The 24427-nt window shown below is 40.8% G+C and overlaps 1 protein-coding gene across 2 annotated transcripts in view; it reads right to left on the reverse strand.

The window, feature by feature from the left end:
• LOC124721550 (protein phosphatase 1H) overlaps positions 1 to 24427 on the reverse strand; it is a 174769-nt gene that overhangs the window by 34368 nt on the left and 115974 nt on the right. For both annotated transcript variants that reach the window (XM_047246583.1, XM_047246582.1), the window contains exons 5-6: positions 22511 to 22693; positions 7633 to 7740 (exon numbers count right to left, since the gene is read on the reverse strand). In XM_047246583.1, the coding sequence (XP_047102539.1) occupies positions 7633 to 7740; positions 22511 to 22693 (291 nt within the window). The remainder of the gene's footprint in view (positions 1 to 7632; positions 7741 to 22510; positions 22694 to 24427) is intronic.

Genomic DNA, 24427 nt, shown 5'->3' on the forward strand with positions numbered 1-24427 from the left:
TCATGCCTTTGCAGATGCTGTTGAGTGGGAAGTAGTGGATAATTCATATTCAAGTGACCACCTCCCCATTTGGGTCCCACTCTCAGAGCAGTCCCAGAAAGGAAACCAGCACAATGGATGCCCAGAAGTGCAAACTGTACACTGTACAGTCCACTGGAAGTTTTTAAAAATTAAGACGGCATTAAGGACTGTGTGGATCACACTGCATGATCCACCACTAAAGTACGTTATCACAAAGACCCTAGGCCAACAGCCAATGGGTGATAATAATCACTAAGCATTTGGAGTCAGGAGGATAATTTTGTGATGATCAAATGCAGACCATCTACACAGAACCTCTCAGTCTTTTGGGTTGTAAGTTTACAAAGAGGAATAACAAAGAGAATAAGCAGAGATCATGACAAATGTTTCTGGGTTCAAGAAACCATAAGTAGTATTTCTGGCAAACAGATCAGGTAGCCAATAACTGCTGCAATGAAGCACAGATGCATTCAAACTATACTTGGATAAATCATACAGGCAATGATGGATCATTTACATTTTAATCACTGGCATAGAATACAAATATCTACCTTTTAACCGCTATGAAATATTGATATATAGAGACAAGTTGGAATTTCTCTTCCAACATCAATAAGGAACACAGTTGGCCTTTTCCATGAGGAAACTGGATCCCACACTGCCTGTGGACCAGGAAACTGCACCAGAAACGATTAAATCCTGAACAGCATGATGCAATCTTAAAAAGCAGGGAAAACTAATCCGCAGGTGATTTTTAACAAAATCTGGTTGACTGGGAACTCTCCTGACTTGTGAAGCATCTCCCTCCTTGAACCAGGGAGGGCTCTACACCACCCAGTAGTTATTGCAGACCAGCTATTTTTGCTCTTGGGGTACTGGTATCATGTTCAGTTGTTTCCAACTACCCTAGAAACAGAAACTCATCAAATGATTGTATGACTTTGATGTTAATTAGTACTGTTTTATGTTTGATATGTTGGGGCCATCTAAACTGATGAAATTTGGTGTCTAATTCACACCTTCTGCTGTTTGCATAAGCAAGTTGGTTAAATAATTTACCTACTTGTCTATCACTACCCGAAACTTTACTTTCTAAATTTTTAAACTTTTTATTTAATTTAATATGGTATATCTCCCTATTATTAAAGATATTCTTGTAATCTACATTTCAGACTTCCTGCTTTATGAGTCTGTGGGTGCCCCCCCCCCCCCCCCCCCAATCTTAATTTGCTCTGGATCTTACAAGTCTACAATAATTTGCAATGTGGTCTGGGACTGTCACATACTGTACAATCTATTATTTATTATTTGATGAAATGCAGTGAACTTAATTTTCAAAACTCATTTTGTCCTCATCAAGTTATTCTTTTTTTCCTTCTGAAAGAATGTGTTCTGTACAAAAATGTTGTTCTTACTAAGTCTACTTACATATACCCTCTTGACATTCTGATACCATATTTAAAGTTTTACAAAAAAAGAATTATCCTATTTTCACCTTAAAATCCCCCTGTTATTACCTTGTCTTTGTTTTTCACCTCACTTGTAAAAACCTAGTATATGCTATAGATCTTATTTAATTCTTTCATTTCTACTACCCTGTCTTCACAACCAGCAGTCCCGATATTTACAGCCCCAAATAAAAAGTAGTAGAAGTTAGTTTTTTATGGTGCTTGTTACTGTTAATTTCACCAGGCTTTACACAGCAAGATGTAGGCACAGAAGTCGCTATGCATGCCTCACGGTCTACAGCCACTGTTTGAGTTAAAATCATTGACAAAACTACAAGCGCATATTGATACTCATTGAATACAGAGGCCGTTTAGTTGCAGACAGGCATGATTGAAAGAATACTAGAAATATTTACACTTTCAAAGTATTCTAGTTCTGAGGAAGGACTTTGTCTGAAAGGCTAAATATTTCAAGTATTCTCTTCATTGTGCCTGTTTGTGACTCAACACTTTCTCCACGCGGTGAGTAGCAATCTATTATTTCCATATTGTTGTTATTCCCTCTTGGACTTTCCATTGTTTCATTATAGAACTACATACACCATGTGCCAAAAAAGTGAATCACACAGAAGGAGAGGAGGAAACAAAACTATATGGACTGAGAGGAGAGTATGTGATGTTATTTCAGTGATTTCAAAATCAAGACAAATTTACAAAGTACTTGGCATAAGCGCCCACTTATCCCTATGACTCTAACCTAGAAGCACACACCCATTTGATTGGGAAAGATGTCATATAGCTGTAGTATCTTCTCCTGAGGCACGTTAGCCCTCAAATGTTGTAACTTGTCCTTGCTCATCTGGATACTGAATGTAGTTGACATCTGAGATGGTCCAACACATGTTCTATTAGTGACCCACAGACGTTCTATCGGGAACAGATATAGGGATTTTGCTCGCAACAGGTGTACCTCAACATCACAGAGCAAGTTCATAGAGACACAGGCAATGTGTGGATGAGCTTTGTCCCACAAACCAATACTGTTGCAGGAGAGGTAAGACATGAGGACACAGTGTCTGTGATGTACCACTGTGCTGTCAGAGTTCCCTCGATCACTACCAGCCATGATCTGAAGCCATACACAATGACTTCCCACACTACAATGTCAATAGTAACACTGTGGTGCCTTTCCCCAAGTCGCAGCAGTACTCGCCAACAATGCCCATCCACGTAGTGCAGAACCACGATTCACCAGCACGACATGCTTGTGGTCAGACAGCTGTTTGTGTTGTGGTGTTCACGGCAGCCTACACACCGAACAGTAATTCTCTAGTCCACATGCTGCTAGTGTCCGACTAATGGTGTGGAATGACACAGAATGTTGTGGATATACCATTATTTGTTCTCAGATGGCTGCACAGATGAAAAGCAGTTATGACATGCTTGGTGTACAATATGATGATCCTTCCTTGTGGTGGCTGACCGGGAACCTCGATGATAAATATGCCTGTCCTCATGTTCCCAAGCAGTCCAATACTGGGCCAATGTCACATCTGAAAGCCCCACAAATCTGTATCGTACATGATTTGACCAGCTACCCAATGGAGATCCACAATGACCCACCTTTGCGACTTTGTAAGGAGTCTGTAATACTATCTCACATAAGTATGCAGTATTTCCATGTCCTTCAGAGTGCACTCAACATCTGATGCTGTTCGTGCCCCTTATATACCCTACCTGGCCCAGTGACAACACTAAACACAAAAAACAATAATGCACTCTAGCGGGCATTTTACCTGTCATAGAAAATTGGAACCTGAATCATTTACATACCCACTGATGGTGTGTACATGTAAAAAGTTACATTGACATACAAACAGGTGTTTGGCATAATTCACTTTTTTGTCACACAGTGCAATTACAATGAACTGTGTTTCTATAAATCAGTAAGTGTATGTGAAATACTCCCACACTCTACACTGAGTTGACATTTCCTGGCATATTAAGACTGTGTGTGCTCGGCCAGGACTCGAACCTAGGTGAAGTTTGGAAGGTAGGAGATGAAGCTCTAGCAAAAGAAAAGCTGTGAGAGCAGGTCGTGAGTCATGCTTGGATAGCTCAGTTGGTAGAGCATTTGTCTACAAAAGGCAAAGGTCCTAGATTCGAGTCCCAGTCCAGCACACAGTTTTAATTTGCCAGGCAATTTCAAATCAGTCCATACTCCATTCCAAAGTGAAAATTCAATCCCGATACAATGAGTTGTTATCAAGTTTTGAAATATTGATTACTGTGTGCCTTCTGTGAATGAAACTGTTACATACAGTTCCATCAATGTCAGAAGACTACAAACAAAAAAGAAATCAATGAGTAAGATATTTTTACTTGATTTATTATTACACCTGACACCAAGGAAAAGATGTAGAAAGACAAAATATGGCTGTTACAATAAAAGTATATTCACTCTAATTTTATTTAAAATCTACATAAACAATCGAAGAAGGAACGAGCTCAGGATTTCACATTAAGTCAATGATTAAGTAATTAAGAGATTAGCACAGTTACGAGGGCTGTTCAATAAAGAATGATCATAATTTTTTTTTTATTATTATTATTACAACATACCTTAACACATTCTTATAATTTTGATGGTCCTCCTCAAAATAGTCTCCCATGAATGCGATGCTCTTATCCCAGCATTTCTGCCAGTCTTCAAATAAATGCTGGAAACATTTCTTAACAGATCCTTCAAAATTGCCTCCGCAGCCTTCATCACTGCTTATGATGTTTGACAATGCCTCCCACGAAGGTGTTTCTTCATGTTAGGGAATAGAAAAAAGTCGCAACGGGCTACATCCGGACTATAGGGAGGGTGAGGGATGCGCTTCACGTTGATTTTTGCAAGATATTCAGCAACAACACTGGCAATATGCGGCCGCACATTATCGTGACGCAGCATCCAGCCTGCTTCACGGAAAAGTGGTCTTTTGCACCTGATATCGATTTGCAATGTTTTCAGGACATCCCTGTAGTATTGTCCAGTTACTGATGCGTGTGCAGGTACAACACGCTGATAAACCACTCCATGATTATCAAAGAATGAGATGACCATAACTTTCCCAGGAGAAGCAACCACGTTTGCTTTTTTAGGGATGAGTGATTAAGATTTCCACACTGAGCTTTGCTGTTTGCTCTCAGGATCAAATTGATGTAGCCAAGTTTCATCAGCAGTGATTGAACTTGAAAGAAACTGTGGATCTTCCTCTAACATCAACTTTAACTGCATGCAGACCTGCATGTGAATGTTCTTTTGTTTGGGAATCAACAGTCTTGGAACCTGTCACGCACAAACATGTGTCGTGTGTAATTTTTCTGTCACCAATGTGTGGGTGGCACCCAATGAAATGTTCAGTATTTCAGAAAGTGACCTTAAGGCAATTCATCAATCCTCTCTCACAAAACAGCAGCAGTGTTGACGTTTTCTTCCATAAGAGCAGTAACTGGAGCACCGGGTCCACCTTCCTTTGAAATTGATTGTCTCCCCTCTTTAAACATTTTGAACCACCTTCGAACTGTGCTGTAGGGAAGAACAGACTCTCCATAGACCTCCTGTAACATTGTACAGGCCTTAGCTGAAGATTTGTTGAGACGAAAGCACAATTTCAAAGCCGCATATTGTTCCTCGCGTGTTACCTCCATTGCAGTGGTAGACGATACTGAACATGTCTGACCTTGCCTGCCTCCCACAGGTGGGAACTAGGAATCCCAACAATGAAACTACTATGGCATGTTTGTTGCACATTAAGCTTACAGAATATCATTAGATTAAATCTTAGTGTGAGAAATTTTGACCATTAAAAATTATGATCAATCTTTACTGATCAGCCCTCGTAGATTGAGAAACACACAGCACAACACTGCCTGTGTCCTTTCAAAATGAACCGTCCCACCCCTCATCTAAGTTCCTTTGGGTCACCACAGAATACCTAAACCAGTGTGACCAGATGATGATTTGAATCAATCTCTTTCCAAATGCAAGTCCAATGTCTTAACCATTGCACCACTTTGCTCAGCATATATAAACAATATTCTTACTCATGGTGAAAAAAGGTCCTTCATTTTGCCAGTGAACAGCATTTTCCATGACTTCTCAAATGTTGGACTAGGAGAAGGAAAAGTGAAACAGTTCAAGAACTACTACAGAATGTATTACCACAGGTCAAAGACAGATAAAAATGAAAGCAATGCAATTGCCTGCTCCAATATGAAGCAGGATTATTTGACATACAGCTAGAATTACGTGCAAAACATATATCCTGCAATAGTGTATCCTTCCCTTGGTGATATTCTGCAGAAGAAGATCAAACCTGATATCACATTTGTCTTTTCAGATGACATCTGCAAATGGGGTCTCAGGCATTGCTGTAACAACTGTGCTAGCAACAGAAGTTATAAATGCATAAATTCCAAATCCACTGCACAGACTTGCAAACCTCCCAAGATAAACAGGACAGTGTCAGTCAAGACCTATTCTCTGCACAGCATGGTAGAGGTTATACTTTTATAGCTGACTTTGTTAGTGCAGCTGCTATAACTACACAACAAAAACAGATTCATACTAGTTACAGGTGGCATTTGAGAAAAGTATTAGCAAGTGTGCAATGGTTCACTATTTGAGGGTCGTTGGTTTCACTTTCAATAGCTCTGTAATATTACCGTATGCATACATGTGGGATTCTATCAGTCAGTATTTAGACAGTGTGTGCCTTAGGTGGAACTCTTGTATTTGTAACTTTCTTTGCTACTGCAAATGGTACAGCTATTCATTGGGTCTACAGGTGGTGTCTGATCACCAACAGGGCCATTACATATCTGTTCTTGACATATGTGTTAAGTTACACTCTGATGATTATCTCATACTTTGCATAAAATATTGCAGTGGTGTGCCAAAATTAGCTAATATTGGAGATTTATGTATGTGTGACAGCACTGAACTACCACTGTCATGGATAAAACAAGTTATAATATTAGTTTGTTCTCTTTAACTTTGAATTAAGGCACAAACCATGCCTCATTTTTACCATTACAACAAAAATTATTCTGGAAAAATTATTTATTTCTGATATGACATCTAAACATCTGAAAGTTCTGGTAATGTTTCTGGAATTATTTTTAGCATTAGAATTACACAAAAAGCATAATGTATCCAAACTTACACCATTTGTAAGAGTTCTACAGTGTGTATTTGTATTTAGTTTGAATTAATTAGTTGTGAAGGGGGAAGAGAGAGTAATTTTTATATGAACCACAATGAAATTGTGCACACTCATTTCACTAAAAAGCTCAATCAGATATTGAACCTCTATAGAGTTCTATTATTTCTCTACACCAATTACTTATGCTAATTGTGAGACTGGCATATGGTAATTTCATTATGATGCTATAGCAAGTCTGGTGTGTCAATGTATGCTGCAACACCTTAATAAGTATCACATTTCATTTCACAAGACCAACAGCAGCCTCATACCAAGACTTGTCTAGCTCCACGAAAAGCCAAATAAAAATGAAGGTCCAATACAAAAATCAACAATTACATTTAATTCAATTGTCTCTCTCAATATCTCACTCCACAGAGCCAGTCAAATAGAAGTCTCTAAATGGGTAATTTCTTAAGTCTTACATTCCTTATACTGCTCTCTTAATTCAACAAATATATTACATAAACTGTTTATTTTGAGTCTTTGAAAACTCTTCAACCTATAGTTATTTCTTTGCAGAATAAGTATTCTCAGTTTTGGTATTTTCTTGCTTTTCTTATTTCTATACTAAAATATCAATTCAATAATTGAATTATTGTAACTGTAATGAAGCATGAAAGAACACCTTAACTTTCTATTATACCACTTCATCCAAAACTACAAAGCAGAATTGGTGTTTCAATCATTATTTGTGGCAAATGCCCACATGTGCTCATTCATAAATAGTAATCACTGAACCTCTAAAAGAACTAATTCTGGAAGGAATAGAAATACACTTTTCTCATTTGGATGTGTCAGCCCTCATTTACTTGTACTTGCTTTTGCAACTGCCAAAAATTTTTCATTGCTGAATAAAGTAAACATTCATAAAAATGGTTCTGCATATAACAAAATACCAAAACACACACCTCAGGCTGTGATGACAAGAATGGTTTGACAGGAACATCAGCCACAACAGCCCGGAGATCGTGGTCACCAAAACCACGGGTCACTCCGATAGTCCCCAATACACGGCTCTAAAGCAAAAATAAATTAATGAGACATGATGAAGTAGAGAAGCTGAAAGAAACAACAACAACAACAATAACAATAATAATGGTGGTGGTGATCAGAAAATTATTTAGAAAAAGCAATGAAGATATACAGGAAGTTATTCTCACCAATAAATAAAACACTGATCTGACTGATAATAATAATAATAAGTAGAAGCAACATTCTCAGTAATTACCAGCTGATGGCAGACCAAGAACTCAGATTCAGTTCTGTTCTTTACCAATGGTTTGGTTGTGCCACAACCTGTTTGTGAACATTTGTCTTCACTCTCATTTGATTCCTTTAGCACCTTCTTAATTATCTGAATACTTTTATAAAATAATTTCAATATACTTGCTATAAATGGCAGCTAACAATATAGTTGCTAATCTTTTCTTTCCTTAATTGTAATTCAAGAATGTTATTTGAGTCAAATATTTGGAACACTTATTTTCAGAATCAACTAAAAATCAAAGGACAACTGATAAGCTACTTTACTGATTCCCAATTAACGTTTAGGGTAACACATGTGATGAAATACTGTGAATGGTCAACATGCTGATCACATGTAACCTGGCTGTACAACTGTCTGATCAGTGCACTGACTGATGTTTGACTGAGTTCTTTTTCTAGGACAGAAAAAGAAGTTGTGACAGTTACTCCCATTTACATATTAGCTTATATTTCATCAAAACTTACTAAATGTGCTTTCCCCTGAACCATGTTAAGTTTTGCCTTTATGAGTTCTGTAAACACAAGTGAATTTAATGTGACAACAAAGACAGCTATGACACCTGTTAAAACCCAGATGATACCAACTTGGACTGTCTGCCACACAAGATGTGATTAAAACCATTTTACATCATGGGGTCACACAGAAGGCTATCTTATTTATGTGCCTGTTGACACTCAGTGCCTCAATTATAAGGTTAGTCGCTGCCTTTACTTCATCCATTATCTGGTATTACCAATTCCATGTATATTTTAACAGTCAGGCTGCCCAGTGTTAGCATGTTGGACCCTCCGATTGTTTCATCTAACTGGTTTGCTTGGACCTTCACTGAGATTAATTTAACATATTTTCTCAGTTAAAATTAAACAGTAATTTTCCAGTGCATGTTTCACCTTCTTCAACATTGACTTGTATTGCACTGACAGTCAGCAACATACGTCAACATGTGTAAAGACCACTAAATAACATCTGCATTTTGAGAGTTGCTGTGGTTTCTATGTGAAAAACTCACTATCATATAGTGATGGGACCTGTGGTGCATGCAGGTTACCACATAAATACACAAAGTGTCTCTCATTCTAGTGCCATAAGGACTCTCTTCTCTACCAGAGTAATGATTTTCAAAAGCCAGTTATCACAATAAAAGGAATTTTACCACACAGTCATCCCATACTAATTACACTACTTTGTTATCAACCCAAACCTCTCTACCAACTTTGAGAGACCTTATAACCCTCCACAATCCCTTCAGATGTATCATCCATAAAACTCCATCCAAATTGCACACAGATACACTATGAAATTCTGCAGCATATGGACAAAAAGATATTTTGCATCAAGCTGTTGTGAAATGGTGTCAACAATTTGTCCAATGTCGCACAGATGTGGGCGATGTTGATTGGGAAGGACAGCTATCAACATCAACTGCAGAGGACAATCTCCAGGCAATTGAGGAAGAACATCTTGTTGTGGGTGGGGGCAGGACGGAGGGGGGATTTTCCAATAATGAGAATGTTTGGACAGCAGTTCTCAAATGGCTCTGTGACCACGGAGTGGATTTCTATCGCCAAGAAATTGAACAACTGGTGGACTATGCAGACTGTTGTTTACAGAGGTTTGGTGACCATGTTGAAACATAATGTCACATTTCTGTGCCACTTTGAAGTTTAGTACAGTATTCAACAAAAGTTACTTGGCCTACCATAATACACTGGTGTCCAAAATTAAAGCATCAGATAGAAATTTTGTAAGGTTGTGTTTATTCTGCCACAAAACAGTATAAACAGTATAAACAGGTGATAGTAAAGTAGAAACAATGTAAAGAATACAGAATGTAAACAACTGCAACATGCATAATGGTAGACAAAAATGTTCTTAATTTTTTCCAATTTAATGGATTTGCACACACATTCCGACAACTGGTTAATGTGCTCAGTATGGGGTGTGACCACTTCTTGCAGCAATACAAGCCTGACAATGATAGAGCATGGTGTGAATGATATCATCAATCTCATGTTGAGGAAATGACACCCATTCTTCCCGGAAAGCTGGTCGCAAGTCTTGGAGAATGGTCGCTGGATGCCGACATGGTGCAACTTGTCTCCCAGGTGCATCCCAGACATGCTTTATGGGATTCAAATTGGGAGAGCGAGCAGGCCATGCCACCCATGCAATATCTTCCGTTTACAAGAAAACATCAACCGCTCTTGCTGTATGAGGTTGATCATTATAGTCCATGAATACAAAGTCTGAGCATGCTCCACCTCCCAACAACCAAGGTCCCAAGATCTCATCATGATATCTGGCAGCAATTACACCCTGCTGATTCACCCACACAATTTCATGAAGAGGTGTACATGTGGTCAACATAATCCCTGCCCACAACATTAGGGATCCTTCTCAACATCGGTCTCTTTCCATAATGTTTGGGTCCCAAAATCTTGTTCCATGTTCCCTCCAGATGCAAATGTGTTGTGAATCACTTTCCAGACCAAATCAGGACTCAGCTGTGAAAAGAACACTGACCTACTGCTCGAACGCCCAGATGGCACGTTGATGAATCCACTCTAGACATTTCCTTCTGTGAATACACATCAGAGGTACACATACAGCAGGTCTCCAACAACAAAGGCCACTCTGCCAAAGACTTCTGGACACCATTTGTCTCAATACAACACGTCCAGTGGATGCTGCGAGGTCAGATGCCAGGTGCTATGCAGTAATAAGGTCATACTGTTGTGCCCTTACATCCAAATAACGGTCCTCTCTTTCTGATATCACACGTGGTCGGCCCTGCCCTGGTCTTTGGGGGTCTCTATAAATTGTCGCCGCATCCTAGAAATAACAAAATGGTTCACATTAAGCCTTCGGACCTCATCAGTTTGTGACTTTCCTGCTTCCATTCATCTTATGGCCTTCCACTGCACAGAGTCAGGTCTTCTTTGTGCCTTACTGCACTGTCAGTGACTGTATAAACAGCAATTGTGGTTGTGGGACTACCCAGCAAACACAACCCCACTTGATAGGTGCCCCGACATCATTGTTGACGTGGTTGTCCATTGACCAGAATGCCATTTTCTGTGCTTAACACAACTGTATGGACATCTGTCGACAGTTTGTATGAATATATGAGGTATTAGACACAAGGCAGGGAAATTGCGGTTTGTTGCTTTAATTTTGGACACCAGTGTGTGTGTGTACATAAGAATGTCTCTTCCCATACACATAATCATTTAACAAGGTCTGAAGTCTTGTCCAGCAGCCTGGACACCTGCCATGGTCCTATTTGTCAATGGTTTCAAAATTCTCTGACTGCCTGGAAATCAGAGTGGTCATCTTCACCCTGTGCAGTCTTCTCTCGGATCGAAAACTCAACTATTAACTAGTAGCTTTACACTTCTTCATGTCACCTGGCGCAAACTGAATCGAATCAGATGTGGGATGGGAGAAACAATTGCAACACTTTACAGCTGGTTATGGTGAGGCTCTTCAAGCTGTGACTGCAACGAGGTAGCACAGACCATTGAGAATTGCCCCAACATGCTGTCACTGGACTGCTGGGAGAACTGCATCTAATTGGCTCTAAAGTGCTGTACGGTTGGAAAAAGTTTGACATTAATATTTGATTTATTTCTTTTCATTTATTTAGCTGGCTACTTACTATTTACGTGTTTGTAACTGCTGATGTACTTTTAATTGTCTAGGAACATCAAATGCTAAATACATAAAATATTATTTTGCTCATTGCTACAGGCAATTAACTGCCAATGCACCACTGGTGCTTTCAATCAAGAACTGTATTTGCTCTTAATATTGCCTGAGAATCAGCTGACACCACTACAAGCAAGTTGTCTACATATGCCACCATACCTTCAGTTAATTTATACACATCCACAATGGTGAGGAGCTGTTCGATGCATGTGTTCCAAAAACTTGAGCCACAGATCAGTCCTTGTGGGCATCCTTTGGTGAACATTTGATTATCTTAAAATTGCTCGCATTCCATTTTAGTACTCTTCCCTGGAGGTTAAGGTACAAAGTGTCTGGAATCAGTATTATCTTTGGTATGCAAACACTACAGACCTCCACAGGTTGTCAAAGTCACCCGAAATGTCCAATATTATTGCAAATATGTATTTGTGGGTCGAGTTACTAAGACGAGCACAATGGCGGCATCAACAGGGTATCTCTTCTTGAGACAAAGTGCCACAGGTTACGGTCATGTAGCTCACTATATTTCCGCAATACATCACACAGGAGATGCTGCTGAACCATGTCCAGTGCCTTGGGGGGCAAGAAGGTCTATGCGACTTACAAGCTGCTGGGAACGTATCTTCTGACTTTTCAATTACAACTACTCTTGAAGTTTTTGAACACTCTGGAACTCTTCCCAGTCCAAGATAATTGTTGAATAGCTCCATAACAAAGGGGCCACTCTGTCATATTGTTTAATGCAAAACTTTGGGATGAAGACCAGCAGCACTTGGGGCCTTCTTAGGCTTAAGTTTTGCTAATGTCTTTGCAATGTCGTTTCACATGAATGAGGGCATCCTTACATTTTAATTGTAAGTATCTTCCAGATTTTCTCTTAGTCTATGATATTATGGCTTGTCAGTTCACCGTATGTCCCCAGGGAGGATATTGCCTAGTAGAAATTCTCATTTGTCACCATCCCTGAGCCATATTTATATCAACCATGAAAGTGTTGTCAAAACCATCAGTTACTCTGGTTTTTACATGAGTCCACAGTCTTGATATACAGGCTGATTTTTTCCACTGTGTACAAACTCTCAAGATTAACCAATGAGAGGATACAGAACAAAAAAGGTCTAATGAACTTATGTCCAGAAATGCATGGTTTCCATGTGCCTCAATGCAAGGATGTACACACCATAGCATGTTCTGTCTCACACGTTCACATTTACCAGGCTGCATCCGAACAGTGTCAAAGGCAGCATGAATACGCTGTCCCAGTGTCTCCACATCTGGTATGGGCTCTGCATACATGATACTTTTGAGATGACCCCATAACCAGAAATCACATGTTTTGAGATCTGGTGAATGAGCAGGCCATGCAACTGGACCCCCTCGTCACGACTGAGATGCGTCCAGATATTAACAGCAAAGTGGACTGGAGCACCATCATATAGCAGCCACTTAACCCTTTGAATCATCAATGGCACTTCCTCCAGCAGGAGAGACACAGTCACCTGCAAGGAATACCAATAGTTCCGGCCTGTTAGTTGACATGGAAGGAAGACTGGTCCCAAAATACAGTCACCAATTATCCCAGCTCACAAATTCCAGCTGCACTGATGCCTATGATTTGCTGTCACCATATCATGGGGGTTCTGTGAAGCCAGTGACAAAACTACTTCCAGTGTAGAAAGTCTGTTGCTAGTAAGCTCTGCACATGCTGTAAGTGATAAGGGTAGTAACAATTGTGGGTAACCTGGCTTACTCCGCAGTGGCAGGCCAACTGCCTTCCACAGTGTTAATCACGTTTTCCTCCAAGTCTGGGTCCAAACATTTCAGGTACGTCCTTCATGATTTCCTGCTTCCTGAACAAACCTGTCTCAGACACTGAATGCTGTGGTTGTTGTCAATGGGGATAGGTCTCCTGATACAACCTTGCTGCCTTCCCCCACTGCCATTTGTCTTTCTATAAGTAAACAGCCTGTCGGCAAACTCTCGATTCGAATACAGAACCATTGTGTACAATGCTGTATCAGATCCACTACAACATGAGTCAGCAAGAGAAGTGAATCAGACACAACATTACCAATTACTGTAGCAGGAGAGGGCACAAAGACATGACGTATGAGGTACAATACCGCCCTCTAGAAGGAAACCATGCATACTGTAGCTGTGGATACATGGTACAGTGTGTATTAGCCTGCAGTCTCTGTAACAAAGTAGGACTGAATAAATGGTCTCTAGCATGGAAACCATGCATTTCTGGACATAAGTTCATTAGACCCTTTTTGTTTCGTATCCTCTCACTGATCAATCCCTTGAGTTTGTACACAGTGGAAAAAACTCACCCTGTATTTTTCAAAGGGAAACGTTGTACACCATGGGCTGTACAATTTCCAGTTTCATACTATGGTGAGTCTTCCAAGTTCATCCTTAAAACTTATTTTCGTCTCTTAACAGTTCAGTTCTTGCCTTAATGACAGGAGAGCAAATCTTAAGACAGCTAATTTCCAAGTTTTACAGTCTCTTGGCACAACTCCATTACGGGTCCTTGTAACTGTGCTTGTAGAAATGCTAAGTCCTAGAGTTTTTCCTTAATTCCATCTTTGTAAGCAAGAAGAACTCCTCTCTTTCAATATTTGTTTCCAATTAAGGCCATGACCTCATCAATAAAGCCTGTGTGGCTATTTATGTCACTGTACACTTCTCTTGTGTCCATTGATGTCCAATTCCATTGGGAACCGTGTGCACCACAACCGTATTATTGTCAATACATTTTTTTATAAATGGGAGCATTGGTCGTAAATACTGAAATCCTTTATTTTAAAGATCCATTTCAGTCTCTCCTATGAGTCCCTTCCTCCTTACCCTTTATGGTAAGAGCAATGTTGTCCTACCTCAGCATTAGCAGTACATACCGGCATGGAAATCTATTGGTACAAGTCACGGTATGCACTCCAAACCCGATTTCCTTGAGGCTGCTGATGGCACAATCAGAAATAATCCAGGCTGTTGCAGCCACATGACAACATGCCCTAGCTGACTACAGCCCTGCACAGCCAAATGCTTTGCCAGAAAGTATGGGGAGCAACTAATAACCATGTGTAAACGCTATCACTGTCCCAGTCAGATGATATCCTTTCAGAACTGCAGTCAGTGCAACATGAAGCTCTGAGTCAGCAGCACACACCTCACATATACAAGAAAAATTGTGACCATTGCTTTAAGTAGACGACCGGCTGACTGTGGACTCTCATTTGGCACTTAATACATGTTCCTATAATATGTGCTCAAGGTTTACTGTCTAACATATACATGTAATAATAAGTAATGCAACACTTTTTTTCTCAGCCTATTTCGGTTGAAGAAATGTGGAATTTGTTGTGGGATATCGTGGCATATTCCTGCTTTAGTGCCTGTAGATTCATGAAGTTACAATAGGTGACAGCGCTATTGTTGTTGTTGTTGTTGTTGTTGTTGTTGTTGTTTTCTTCAGTCCTGAGGCTGGTTTGATGCAGCTCTCCATGCTACTCTATCCTGTGCAAGCTTCTTCATCTCCCAGTACTTACTGCAACCTACATCCTTCTGAATCTGCTTAGTGTATTCATCTCTTGGTCTCCCTCTACGATTTTTACCCTCCACGCTGCCCTCCAATGCTAAATTTGTGGTCACTTGATGCCTCAGAACATGTCCTACCAACCGGTCCCTTCTTCTTGCCAAGTTGTGCCACAAACTCCTCTTCTCCCCAATTCTATTCAATACCTCCTCATTAGTTATGTGATCTACCCATCTAATCTTCAGCATTTTTCTGTAGCACCACATTTCGAAAGCTTCTATTCTCTTCTTGTCCAAACTATTTATCGTCCATGTTTCACTTCCATACATGGCTACACTCCATACAAATACTTTCAGAAACGACTTCCTGACATTTAAATCTATACTCAATGTTAACAAATTTCTCTTCTTCAGAAACGCTTTCCTTGCCATTGCCAGTCTACATTTTATATCCTCTCTACTTCGACCATCATGTTATTTTGCTCCCCAAATAGCAAAACTCCTTTACTACTTTAAGTGTCTCATTTCCTAATCTAATTCCCTCAGCATCACCCAACTTAATTCGACTACATTCCATTATCCTCATTTTGCTTTTGTTGATGTTCATCTTATATCCTCCTTTCAAGACACTGTCCATTCCGTTCAACTGCTCTTCCAAATCCTTTGCTGTCTCTGACAGAATTACAATGTCATCGGCGAACCTCAACGTTTTTATTTCTTCTCCATGGACTTTAATACCTACTCCGAATTTTTCTTTTGTTTCCTTTACTGCTTGCTCAATATAGAGATTGAATAACATCGGGGACTGGCTACAACCCTGTCTCACTCCCTTCCCAACCGCTGCTTCCCTTTCATGCCCCTCGACTCTTATAACTGCCAGCTGGCTCTGAAAATGGAGTCTGTCGGGGAAATGGATTTCAAGCAGAGAGTTGTCACTGAGTTTCTTTTGGTGGAAAACCAGAGCACCACAGATATTCGTAGGCACCTGCAGAATGTCTACAGAGACCTGGCAGTGAACAAAAGCACAATTAGCCATTGGGTGAGGTGTCTGTCGTCATTGCAACAAGGTCATGCAAAAACCCAACCGATCTCCCGTGTGCCAGCTGGTCACACACAGCTGTGACTCTCGCATTGTTGGAATGTGAGGACATTATCATTCAGAGTGACTGACAGACCAAATTAAAAAGCTCACTGAACAACTGGACATCTCTGTTTGAAGTGCTGACACACTGGTCCAACAGTTGGGGTACTCAAAGGTGTGTGTGCGCCCGCTAGGTTCTTTGCCGCCTAACAGAACACCATAAAGAGCAACGAGTTTGGCCCAATGAAGGATGCACTCAGTGGGAAGCAGTACATGGATGGTAGGGAGGTTACTGATGCACCAAGATGTTGATTCCAATGTTGACCAGTAGAGTGGTACCATGCATGCAAACAGGACCTGCCAGTAAAGTCGTGTAAGGCCGTCACATTGAATGGAGATTATGTTGAAAAATGGGGTTTCGTAGTCAAAAGAGTGGGGAATAATATGGTGCATCGGAATCTTGAATAAAACCAACCTGCTTTCAGAAAAAAATATATGTTGCATTACTTATTGAATGCCTCTCATATAAACTGCTTACATTAATTACTGCACTTGAGATTCAGAGGGCAACACTTGTTTTGTCAACTAGCACAGTATGTAGGCCCACAGGGAGCTGAAAATCTGAAGATAATGCATAATCTATGAAGTCTGTATAACTTTATTAACTGTGATATATTAAATTACTAAATGACAACTGTCACTCACCAGACTCCAAAATAGCCTAACTGAGGTTTTTACTTCAATGCTCAATTTTTGTTGCATGGAATACAGAACATGAAACAAGAACACACCATTTGGTATGGTAAATGTTTTGTGTTCTTGCTTTGTGTTCTGTACTCCATGCAGGACTTTTTCATTGCAGGAATATTTGCAGCTGTTTTAGGACAAAGATAATGTAGATCCATCAGCATCCCCTCCCCCTCATTCTGATATTAGAATGGTGGAACTTCACACATGGAACCTCACTATAGAGCATGAACATGGATATTTATATCTTACAAGTGAAAGAGACAATGTTAACAGAGATTGAGACCAGGATGATTCTGACAGCACAGGATGTGTTGCAAGGATAACTCCCATCCATGTAGTTCAGAAAAACTGGCGATGGGGAGAAATATCCAGATGGCCCGGTCGTGAAGCAGCAACTGAATTCAAGCATGTTGTGCTCAGCTGCACTTTGTGACACTGAGTGGTCTATTTTTTTTCTTGGCCACAAATTTGCAGTGACCATTCATTCTAGTGGACAGCTAGTTGGTTGTCAAACCAACATAAAAGTTGTGTAGTGATGACAGCAGAGTTGGTATGTAATTTGGCTACTTTCACAGGCGGTGTGGTATTACAGAAACACAGCACCATGGCACAGGCATCCCAGAATCATATCTGCTCCCTCCACATGATACTGTTACTGTGCAATACTAACTATATAAACCACATCTCCAAAATGGAAACATTTACCCTCCAACATCTGGAAGTGCATTCCAAACAACACCTTCGTAACTAGCCAACCTGTTGATATCCTACTCTTGGAGCACCATTACCCATCAACATCCATCCCACCCATAGTGAAGCCCCTCATCAACCCCTCGTAGCACCCAGACCCTGACCAGTTGATCTTTTCAAATGGCCACATCTTGTAGCACTCTCTCCCAACACCCCACGAAACCCAGAACTCAAACAGGCCCAAAACACTGTTGTTAAACTTTCCACCAGAAACCTCAATCCCATAAAAGTTTCAGTCCTATCCAAAGGTCTCATCTTCAGTCCCATATCCAAGTTTAACCCCAGTGAACTCGTTACAGACCTTTTCTTCCTCTCTTAATCCCTACAATAGAAACACTTCTTTGCCACCAGTTCCTCCAACCATAGCCAACCTAATCACAGAACTGAATCTTGCCTTTCCCAGTTCATTCCACCATCCAAAAGTGATCCTAGCCCCCTTCCACTTAACCACCCCCTGGTCACATTCTAGGAATTTTTTGCCTCCAACTTGGCCTCACCATCCTTCCCAAGGCCCTTCCTAAAAATAATAATCTTTCAGCAGAAGAAAGGAGAGCTACACACAACCTCGAAACAGATCCAGACCTAATCATCCTCCCGGCAGACAAAGGCTCCACTTCTGTCATGATGAACTGTAGTGACTACCTGACAGAAGACTTCCGCCAAATGTCTGTAACCTCTAATCCCCACTGAAACCTGTAGTGCAATCCAAGAACCTCTCCCCTGGGTCCATCTCCCACCTCACTCCAATGACACACTGCACGCCCATCTTCTACATGCTCCACAAAATACATAAATCTAGTAATCCTGGATGTCCCAATGTACCTGGTTATTATGCTCCTACTGAAAGGATTTCCACTCTTGTTGATCAACACCTCTAACCAACTGCCTGAAACCCAGCCTCTCACAACAAAGATACTAATCACTTCCTTCACCGACTCTCCACCATCCTCACCCCTTTACCTCCTGGATACCTACTTGTCGCCACTAAAGCCACCTTCCTATACACCAACATCCCTCATGCCCATGGACTTGCGGCTATCAAACACTACCTTTCCCAATGTTACTGAGATTCCAAACTCACTACCTCAATCCTCATACACGTTAAAAACTGTATGTGTAACACAACTACTTCTACTTTGGAAGATGTATAAACAAATCCATGACACAGCCATGGGCATCCACATGATATCCTCCTATGCCAACTTCTTTTATGGACTGTCTGGAGGAAACGTTCCTAGCCTGTCAAAACCCCTAAGCCCTTGTCTGGTTCAGGTTCATTTATGATATCTTCATCATTTGAATTCAGGGCCAAGACATCCTATCCTCATTCCTTCACAACCTCAAAACCTCTCCCATCTGCTTCACCTGGTCCTCTACAACACATGTGCCACCGCCTTCCTGGCTGCTGACTTCCACCTCTCTGATGGCCCCATATACACCTCCATTCATGTTAGACCCAGGAACCACCAATAGTACCTAAGAGTACTTGCATTTCAACTACTGCCATCCGTTCCATACAGCCTGGCCACCCACAAAAGAGAACTCCTTTGTCCAATATACTGAAGGTCTCACGAGGACCTTCACAGCCTGCAGAAGACCCAGGTGCAAGTCCTGTACAATACACCCACCCAGCACCTTTACTCCAGTCCTGTCATTGACTATCCTATCCCACCGGAGGTTGGGCCACCAGTGCAAGCAGCCATGTCACATACCAACTCTGGTGCAATCACTGCACAGCTTTTTATGTCAGTGACAACCAACCAGCAGTTCACAACAATGAATGGTCACCACCAAACTGTGACCAAGAACAAAATAGACCACCCGGTGGCACAACATGCAGCTGAATGCAACATGCTGCTTCATGAACTGAGCCATCTGGATCCTTCCCTCCACCACCAGCTTTTCTGATTATGCTGATGGAAGTCATCCTTGCAACAAATCCTACGTTGCTAGAACCATACTGGCCTCAATTTCTGTTAACCAACTGTCCCCATACTGCCCACCCAACAGACTCCCTTCCCCTGTCCATCACACCATCCCCACTCATCTCTCCGTGTCACCTCCAGGTGCACTGCTCCCCAGGGCTCTGAGTCCTGTGCATCAGATGCCTAACCCACGCACCTGCCACCCCTCCCTCCCACATTCCTAGCCAGCCAACCTACTGCTTCCCTCTAAGTGCTAGCTACGCACCCCAACCCCTCTATCTGTCTCTCACTTCTGTCTTCCTCAACCCACCCCACATGACAAACCTTCACCTCACCCTAGTCCACCAGCCGAACTGCACTCCTAGCATCGTGCATCCAACCGACACTATGTACAGGCACAGGCATATGTGTGCTTGTGTGTGCTTATAATGTAGCTCAAGAAAAGATTACTCTGAAAGCTAGCAAGTTTTCTGTCTTTTTTTGTGTGTGTACCTGTCAACAACTCAATGCTCCTGCTTTATGGTGAGTAGTCTCCTTTACTTCTGAAGTACCAGAATTTTGCTATATAAATATATTTAATCTCTTAATTCCTCTCTTAACACCATCCTCTCTCTTCCCACCATCTTGCTGTAAGTTTGTTCCCCAACTTCCAGCTATCTACAATTCATCCCTCCCACATTTTATGGCATATTCAATTTATTTCCCCTTCTCCCTCACTGAATGATTGTTTTTAATGTGGTTTCCAGTTTCTGTTGTAAATTTTTACCCTATACACCATTTGATTCTTCCTTTTTTGATATATCCAGACATCTTTGTCTCTTATAAGACACAAATCTTTTCATAACTCCAGAAACTTGCTATGTTTCCATTTCCTCTGTCCAACAAGCCATCCTTTCCAATGTCTATTCGCATATCTGTAAAGACTCCGTATAACCTCTCCTGACATAAATTTCACACAGCACCAACAATAGCTCCATAATAAATTTTTTAGGCTCCCCAAATCCTTTGTATCTCTTCTAACAAGTCACAGAGAAGCACTAACCTTATAAACAACTACAGTCCTGGCTCGAAAAGCTACATTCCACTTGTGAAAACCATATTATATAACAACTTTGGTGTGATAGCTGTGATACATTATTTACAGGCATTACCATGACAGAGTCAATTTATATGAATGGCCAATGTTGCCACCCGACTGCTGGATCTGCTGCTTGACACAATATAGCTAACCTTCACAGTTGCTTTGCTGCCTTATAATAGGGACATCTGCCTATTTTGTCTCTTTGTAATGAATGTTTTCTGTCCTTGCTTCATGTTTTATACACCACACAGGATTTTTTCATTGTCATACTAACAATCATAATTTTGTACTTTTCATTCTTGGACCTTTTTTTTTTCCAGCTTCAAAATGTTTTATGTATGTTTCCACGCAATTAGTCTTTCATAAAATATTCACTTCTTACAGACCGCTGCAGCACAAATATGTTCAATGTTTTTTAGCATTCACAACCAATCTAACACCTAAGTATAGACAAACTCTAAAAATCCTGAAAAGCGACTTCATTTGCCTTGTGGCCTTGTGCATGGTAAATATCAAACCTACAGGGTAGAGGTAACTCCACAGATGCGGAACCACACTTCTAAAGCAAAACCATGTAGATAAACAGAAATTTAAAGCCAATCAGTAGGAGATGGGAGAAGGGGAAAATCTGTCAGGCTATGCTAACAGCATGGTAGCCATTTTGAAGCTGCAATCTTGGACGGAACTCATAATTTTCAAATGAAAAGGGGGCCATGTGACATACCAAACAGATAGAGAATAACAGGAGAAAAACAGTTAAGCCTTTCATGTGAAAACTGCTTTATTTAAGTTATGACTGAAGCTTATTTCTCACAGGTGACGTGAAAGCTGACAGTGTTAACACATGTTGAATGCATTGAGATCGTCCTGATATCAGGAGAGAGGAGCACCCGTGTTACCACAGAGGATCAATGCCTCCTAGACAGATCACACATTACCCACAGTGCAACGATGAAACTTCTTGTGAAATTCCATGAAATTGTCTCTGTCGCACGCAAATCATAAGCTGGATGAACAAGAACTGCTATGGATGAAGCAACATCAACTGCTCTTTTGGCAACATTCAGTACGAGTCCAGAGGGCAGTACTCGCCGCACCTTGCAGGAAACGGGTCAGCTGTACATCAAAAATAATAATTTCGCCCACACACACAATATGAGTTAACTTGTAAACAAATATAGTTATGCTCAAATTAAAGGACCATTGTTTGTATTGAGTAATTATTTATCTGTTTTGTATATCATATGATAGTCTTTCAATTGAAAAATTATGAATTCCACCCAAGAGGGTGGTTACAGCATCACGTTTTCTCCCTCTCCCATCTCATACTACTTGAATTTAAATTTCTGTTCTTCCTGTTTTTGTTTTGGAAGGGTGATTCCACACTTATGGACCATTCTGTATTATTACAAAGTAGCACACCTGGATCCCAAGTTCTTTTAATGATTCCACATGATGTGATACACTAGGATTCATTTTTCATTTCATTTCATATAGACAAATATTCAAAGAATACATTAGGACCTGATTAATCTCTAATTTGCGAAGTCATTTCACTTAAAATTCCATTTTTGACTCAATGGAGAACTTGTGTACAACTACTTCAAACCAAATAACTCACACAATAACTCTGCACAGCTGCAGAGAAGGAAAATAGATTGACCACACACAAAAAATAACATACCCGTTTCCCTTCCCCGACAACAACAGGGTATTTTAAATCATCGCGGGTAACGATTTTGTATGCCCATCCATTCATGAATGCGTCTCGATACAAAATCTTCTTCCCCAAATCGTGTACTGTCGGTCGTCTAATATAATCTAGACGTGTGAACTCATTACCCAACAGCTCAGGTTTCAGGGCAGCCTGCAGTAAGAAAAACATAATTTATTTTAGAAAGATGAAATTCAAAATATGTAAATGATATCAAACTCCTTAAACAGAAAATGTTCATCATCATGTATACTAAATTAATCAATAAGGAAATAGCTTCCATTAAAAAAAGCCACTTGCAGTAGATATGAACGTGACCTCATGTCACACCAATATGGAATTAGTAACGACCAAAGGGACATCCCCATATATGCTCAGCCGAGGAATAGTCAGGCAACCTTTCAGGTCAAAAAAATTGTGTCTACACCACAGAACTTCCTTGGTTTAGAAAAATGAATGGGAACATGCCTTATCATGCAGGACAATGAGCTGGGTATGCCTTGGAGAAAAATTTGATTTTCAATATTTTGCACAATTACTGACCGTATTAAATATTTTTAAATGTCGTCATAGTCTACTCATGAAGAGGTATAGTTTTATGTTAAAAGTGTGTTTGTCTTAAGCAAGCATAACTGATGGCATGCAAATACCTAGACTTTATTCATACAGTATTTGTGGGTGAGAACATTAAGCGACTTCCAAGAAACTTTACAATTAATTTCAAATGTTTATGAAACTTTTTCACGTTGACAGCTTCACAAAATGATGAAAGCAAAGAAGTTTATAACTTACTAAATTTTCCCTGTTCACGCAGTAAAACTTCAGCATCAGACATGACATTTTAATTTATTATAAATACATTTGACTTAAAGTCTCCTCACCAAAAAGCAGAAGCATTGAGTCGTCGGTAGGCACACACAAAACAATGGAACCTTGATAGTTTTCAGGCTTATCCTTCGATGAGTCAAAGTAAAATGAAACACACACACACACACACACACACACACACACACACACACACACACGCCTATGCCTCTATGTGATGCCAGCTAGACTAAAACTATTTTTTGGCAGGTGGACTGGTTGTCGTGGGGGTAATGTTGAGTAGGGTGGGTAGAGGGAGAGGGAGGCAGGAGTCAGGGAGAGGGACTGGAGGTGGGTGGCTAGTGGCGTGAAGGGGCACAGCTCGTTTGCCAGCTAGGAATGAGGGAGAGAGGGCATGTATATGGGCCGGCATAACTGTAGCAGCTGTTGGAAGTGGTAACACTGAAGGCGAGATAGGGATGTCAATTGGGAGGGGTTGAAAGGACAGAGGAATGGGGAAAATGTTGCATGGAGGGTGTGGGGACAGAGGGTTACCTGAGACTGAGACCAAGGTTATTATGGGAGTGAGGGATATCTGCGCAGCTTGGAGAAACTGGTGGTGGAGAGCAGGATCCAGATGGCTCAGGCCGTGAAGCAGCCACTGAAATTGGTCATGTTGTGCTCCACTCCGTGTTGTGCCACCATGAGGTCCACTTTGTTCTTGACAACAGTTTGGTAGTGGCTACTAATGATCCTTGTCACAAGGGTTTGGGAGTGAGATTGGCATAGGGATGGACTATGATGATGTGTAGGTTGGATGGATTACAGAACACCACTTTAGAAAGGGCTGGAAGAGTACTGGTTAAGATGTTCCTCATTTCAGCCCTACACCGAATTTTAAATATGCTGAATTAATCAAAGAGCTACTCTCCTTCTCCTGATCCCTACAGTGGAAACACTTCTTTGCTACTAATACCTCCAACCAAAGCCAACCTAATCCCAACACTGAACATTGCCTCTCCCAGTTCATACCACTACCCAACTACGACCATCCCCCCCCCCCCCCCCCCCCCCCAACTATCC

The sequence above is a fragment of the Schistocerca piceifrons genome, chromosome X (genome assembly GCF_021461385.2).
Source record: "Schistocerca piceifrons isolate TAMUIC-IGC-003096 chromosome X, iqSchPice1.1, whole genome shotgun sequence".
In the NCBI taxonomy this organism is placed as follows: domain Eukaryota; kingdom Metazoa; phylum Arthropoda; class Insecta; order Orthoptera; family Acrididae; genus Schistocerca; species Schistocerca piceifrons.